Below are 6,000 nucleotides of genomic sequence, written 5' to 3'. Positions count from 1 at the left end.
ACCACTGACTTATTAAAAAGATCAATGGAGAATTATAAAAACATTCCTTCAAATTTGGTATTTTTTGCCTTTAGTTCAATCCACTGACCTGAACCTAAAACCAAACAAAACCGAAATGGCTTTTCAGGAAATCTGAAAAAGCTTGAACGCTATAACATCATGTACAGGGTGGCCATCGAGAGGTGACCCTGTACCTTATCTCAAAAACTGTAAGAGTTACAAAAAAACTTTAAATATAAAAGTTTCATAGTTTTGTTAATAGTTTTTAAGTACTTTATGTTTATGTATACAGCATGTCTCATTTTCGCGGAATGGAAGCTAACTTTCTTATTTTGAATTAGACAGTATACGTTTTATTTTTTTATTTGATTCTACATAAAAATCTAAGCCTTTTTTGTATTTAGTCATATATACCTATCTCTCATAGTTTTTGAAATAATGAAGCTTTCATTTTTTTTTCCCAAAAAATCAACTAGCAAAGAAATGGTAATATTTAGTTCAATATGCAAATCAAAACGATAATTTTTAAATAGCAAGTGAATGATGGTCTACTAACACTTAATATCTGGTCACTTTGTATTATTAATATACAGGGTGCCGAAAAATTTTGATCAAAAAATTGGATTTTTGACGGGCAAAAAGTCAAATATTTTAAATGGGACACCCTATATATTAACTTATATTTTAAATAACTTGTATTATATATATATATTATATTATATATTTTTTTTTTTTGATCAAAATTTTTCGGCACCCTGTATATTAATAATACAAAGTGACCAGATATTAAGTGTTAGTAGACCATCATTCACTTGCTATTTAAAAATTATCGTTTTGATTTGCATATTGAACTAAATATTACCATTTCTTTGCTAGTTGATTTTTTGGGAAAAAAAAATGAAAGCTTCATTATTTCAAAAACTATGAGAGATAGGTATATATGACTAAATACAAAAAAGGCTTAGATTTTTATGTAGAATCAAACAAAAAAATAAAACGTATACTGTCTAATTCAAAATAAGAAAGTTAGCTTCCATTCCGCGAAAATGAGACATGCTGTATACATAAACATAAAGTACTTAAAAACTATTAACAAAACTATGAAACTTTTATATTTAAAGTTTTTTTGTAACTCTTACAGTTTTTGAGATAAGGTACAGGGTCACCTCTCGATGGCCACCCTGTACATTCATACGGTGATTCTGGACCGTGGTGAAAATGCAAAAGGGATAAAAATAAATTAGATAATTTGCCAAAATCTTCCTCTCTCCCTCTCCTCTTGTCTCGCTCTCCATTCCATCCTCTTCAACCTCTTTTACAACATAGCTTTTTTATTTCATGTTTAATTATCTTGACAAAATGGCGATTCCATATTTCTTAAATTAAATACAGAGAAAAGTTCAGGTTTGTAGGAAGCACAAAAATTATGTCTCTACAGAGTGACTCTGTATGCGTTATTTTACGTTCACCCAATTGTCAGTTATTAACTACACTACTGACATAATGAAACGAACCAAGGGAGACAACATACACGGTTTCTGGGACATCTTTCAGATATGTAGGGGAAAAACGTAGATTTGACAGCAGTGCCTTCATAATTACGTCAAACAACTTCCATGAATTTGTCCTAATTACTTTTTAGGATGTTAAGGCAAAAAAAAGAAAACGGTGCCATTTAATCACTTATAAAGTTTATTAATAAACCATGCATAAGTATCACAACATTTTTAACTGAAAAATTCATCAGTAGAATTTAGAAGTATGCATGAGCATCAGTGATGGTATCATAATAAATATAAAATAAACGAATATACAAAAGTTTACTTTCCTACAAATACGTAGATAATATACAAAAGTATGCAGTCTAGGAGATGTCCAGACGTATCAAAAGGTAAGAAAGAAAAGAAAATTATTAGGAAAATTGGGAAAATCAGTATTCATCGGTGTATGTATGCAGAAGACGAAATGAAAGAACAATGTAGTTAGAGAAAGTGCAGAGAAATAGTAAAAACGATGAGAAGAAGAATGCTAAATTGTGAGAATAAAGGCAGAGTTCAGTAGGTTTGGAAAACGTATATGCAAGGATTATAAGGTAGTTCATGCAAGATTAGCACAACAGAGAATAAATATAGGAACAAAAGCAGTGCTAGTTAAAGATGTGAGGAAAACAACAACGTTATTAAAATAGAGACGTACTATAATCCAAAACAACACCAAGGAAATATTATCTACCATCCAACCCACTAGAAATTAATTCTCCCTATACATTATGGCAAAATCATATTGTATAATAAGAAAATTGGAAAACCCTAAATATTTTTAAGTCTTCAGAAATACCCAAAGCTAATATCATGCAGAGGGGCAGAGTTGCCCTGAGGCAGAGCATAGTCTTTGCTAAGTTGGTCCAAAATGGAACCTCCACCGGACCTTCCAGGCTGGGGTGCAGGCCTATATTGTGGAGCTGGTCTAGCTGGGGCAAAAACTGGAGTTGGGAGAGGCCTAAAGGTTTATTTTTTAGGTCTCAGATGTTCAAGTTTACATTAAGTAATACCTTGCAGGAGCAGGTGCTGGGTCAGTGAAGGTTAACCGAGGAGCAGGCCTTGAAGGCACATCATTGAACCCCTGAGGAGATGCATTAGTGAATGATGGCCTAGGTGGAATTGAAGATGAAATTGATGGAGCTGGTCTACTGGGCAGTGGGGCTGAAGGGAAGTCGAAGCTGAATGTAGAGGCTGCAAGAATAGAGTTAGATTTCATGATGTTGGGAAATGAGGTATTACCTGGCGCTTGAGGCCTGGGGGCTGGTCTAGAAATGGGCTCGAAGGTCTGTGGTGGTGAGTACTCTAATGGTTCAGGTCGTGGAGCTGGGCGTGGAGCTGGTCTGGGAGCTGAAGCAGCTGAGAATTCGTAGGAGCTTGATGGCCTGGGTCTGCAAGTTAGAATGAGAGATAGAATGTACTTCCGGTGTAAATTGCTTTGAAATACCTGACAGGTTGAGCTCTGAGAGGAGCCTGCTGGTCGTCTGGTTGATCATATTCTCCAGTGTATTCCGGCAGTAAAGCTCCGGATTTGTCGGTGGTTTCATCTACTAAGGTCGGTGGGGGCACGGTGATTCCTATATAATTGGAGCTTTAGTGTACATTTTTCTTGTTAAATGTACAAAGTACCTTCTCCAGCTGGAGCAAATCCATGCTTTGTAGCACCATACTCAATTACCCTAACTTTCCCCAAGTCATCCACGTAACCATATTTGCCCTTGACTTCCCCAGTAGGCAATTTGGTCTCGATTTTAAAGGAGCCATCTGCAGATTCATATCCGTAAGTATACGAACCATCCTCATTGTGCCTAGATATCAAATACATGTGATATTCATGAACGTTCTATGATGAGGTAAATACCCACCTATCTATTTGTTTGATAATCGGTACTGGTGTGGGTTTAGGTGCCGAATTAGGGCCAGAATAACCAGGCTGGATCCTGGAAGGTGCAGGCCTTGGTTCCGGGGCATAGTCGAAATCTTGGGTTAGGGCCAATGCCACCAGCATGAAAAATGCCACCTAAGCATGTAAAGAAAAGTAAATTGCTTGAGGGTCACACACATACATACATGTATAAATAAGTACAGATTTTATCAGTTGATTCAATGAAATTTATTGGGCGTAGTAGCAGACCTTTATGAATGTTTAGGTGGCCCATTGGTCACTTCCTTAAAGAAAGCAAAAGTGGCTGATCTTGAATCGATAATGAGTTTGTTGCTTTGGTTCTTTTAGTGATATCAATTTGAAAATTGCATTTTTAATGTGCGGTTGAATGTGGGCGTGGATTTTGCATAGATTTTTTATGCTTAACTGAAACAAATTATTAGTTGAGTTAATATTATCTTTCGGTTCTGTTTTTTCATCTTTTTCCCCTCGTTTCTAATTAATTTTTGTTTCAAAATTAATTCAAATCGCTGTTAATTTTGTCAGTTTTAAATAAAATCTGCCTAAAATTTTTGAAACAGTTAGCTATGTTCTCATGAATTTTTTTCCTCGTTTCTTAAGGTAACCCAGTCCTTCTCTCTTTTCGTTAAAGCTAAAAGAGTTGGCTCTTCGGTTTGCCTTCAATTAGATCTTCAACTGTTGAGATTAACTAAGTGGGTTAATGAACTAGACTTCGTTATCAAAAGCAGATCAAAATAACCGATTCATGGGTTTGGGTAGTACCTATGTACATTTCTAGTTGGATTGCCTTTCTTGAGGTGCAGGCAGGTTGAACGCAGTGGCACCTTTTGTTAAATCCCGCATACACAATGATATTACAAAATCATAAAATTGTTGTTAACCAATACTGACCGTCAACCATAAACTATTTATCCACCTTTGCATTTTCAGGGCGGGGCTGAAACCTTCAGCAAACAAGAAATACGACCGGTTTTTGTACACTTCTTTTACCTTTAGTATTGTCGGGTATTAAAATTAAAGAATAATGCTAATCGAGAGCGATAAAATGACCGCCATCTCACTCACGTACGGTATATGTTTGTATGTGTAATATGAATTTAAATGTATGCTAATTTATTTGAAATGAAAATGAAATTGTCGAGTAAAGTGGTGCATTTGAAACGGTGCATTTGGTCCCAAAAGAATAACATTAGGCAAAATTAAAATTTAAAAAAAAAAACATTTTTAAATGTAAGATTTTTCAAATCTCATTTCAACCAACCGTCATACTTCACAAACTTATTAGATAAATTAAAAAATCTAAATAATTTTTTTCTGAAGTACTTTAGGAAAATTAGTATCATTGTGACAACACATAAGTGAATTTAAAAAAAGAAAAATAGACAAAAATGGGCATGAAGAAGGTAGTGTGACTAACCAGAACTAACCCGAATTAACCTGAAGATGATTCTCGTTATACCTCAATTTTGAGACTGATAATTTGGACCACCAAAGTGAATGGAATTGAGGGTGTTTGCTAATGACAATGAAAGAAAGTGAATAGTACTCACGTATCTCAACATGGTTCGTGGTCTGTGGCACCGCACTAGAGTGGTGCGGGGGGTCGAACTTTTCCTTTTTATACGTGCACCAGTTTGCGGAAGAAGGGGCAAGGTCCCGGAGGTTCGTTGTCTTGGGTCCTGGTTTTTTTAGTGTCATTTTTTTCGGAAGAGCGTATTTGTGCGTCTTGTAAAAGTGGCGAATCAGTCGGCCTTCTTACTGCCAGATTGGGTAATAACATGAAGATTAATTTAAATTGGGTATGTTTATTGCCAACATCTCTAAGGAGGGTACAAAAATCCCATAAAACATTGTGGGTATTTGAGTTGTTATTTCCAGCTTCCAGAGATACTTCAAACGTGTAAAAAATTTTATTAATTTGAAATACAAAATATCAACGGATGAAAATATTATTCGAAATCAGAGTTAATTAAAAAAAAATTAAAGTCCTAGGACCGGTTGGTAAATTAGTTTTACTGCACAAAGTAGCACTTGACGTGTACTGTAAAAAGATTTACTCCACACGAATCAAAGTCTCTATCTGGCGAGTTAGAGAAGATTTCAGTATTTGAAAATAGCAGAAACGCATTTCAGTCACTAGTCAAAACCATTATTGTGATGTTATAGGTTTTAGAGAGTACATGTTTTCTCTACTGTGCTGCGACGAATCCGAGAAAATGTGGTAGAAGTGGGTCGTGAATTGAAGTTACCTCACATGAGAGGATTTTTATAATTGATAAATTCATATGCTTAATTCATCACGGAAAATTTATTTGGCAAAAGCTCTAATTCGTCCTTGATAATTCGAATGCCCTTACCTCGTCTTCCATGTTGAAACAAGAGGAAGAGAAATATCAGAAGCACAAGGGGGATTATTGCAATTGGATAGTATAGTGAAGCGCAAAATTGAGGTTTTTTCGAGAATAAATGTTTAACACCCAAGAATGCGATTTTTCGTATATCGGCCACCGAAAATCCAATGCATTGGACTTAGTCTAAGATCGGTACTCTTAGCTG

The 6,000-nt window shown here is 35.4% G+C and overlaps 1 protein-coding gene across 1 annotated transcript; it reads right to left on the bottom strand.

Moving 5' to 3' along the window:
• Positions 1-1,674: 1,674 nt before the first annotated feature.
• Cpr97Ea (cuticular protein 97Ea) lies at positions 1,675-5,080 on the bottom strand. The gene is made up of 7 exons (XM_066400558.1): positions 4,995-5,080; positions 3,404-3,558; positions 3,168-3,346; positions 2,986-3,115; positions 2,781-2,929; positions 2,552-2,732; positions 1,675-2,499 (listed from the first exon to the last, which is right to left on the bottom strand). The coding sequence occupies exons 1-7, from the start codon at positions 5,004-5,006 to the stop codon at positions 2,328-2,330; spliced, it is 978 nt and encodes a 325-aa protein (XP_066256655.1). The 5' UTR covers positions 5,007-5,080; the 3' UTR covers positions 1,675-2,327.
• Between the last annotated feature and the right edge of the window lie 920 nt (positions 5,081-6,000).

Source organism: Euwallacea similis, chromosome 21 (assembly GCF_039881205.1).
Source record: "Euwallacea similis isolate ESF13 chromosome 21, ESF131.1, whole genome shotgun sequence".
In the NCBI taxonomy this organism is placed as follows: Eukaryota; Metazoa; Arthropoda; class Insecta; order Coleoptera; family Curculionidae; genus Euwallacea; species Euwallacea similis.
Note: the sequence above shows the minus strand (reverse complement) of the source record. Positions and strands in the feature narration are given on the sequence as shown.

Bases quoted from the DNA above. Each gene is read 5' to 3' on its own strand.
- Cpr97Ea (XM_066400558.1), bottom strand. The intron at 2,930-2,985 runs GTATTTCAAAGC...TCTAACTTGCAG, and splicing joins CTCAGAGCTCAACCTGTCAG to ACCCAGGCCATCAAGCTCCT. The intron at 2,500-2,551 runs GTATTACTTAAT...ATAAACCTTTAG, and splicing joins CCAGCACCTGCTCCTGCAAG to GCCTCTCCCAACTCCAGTTT.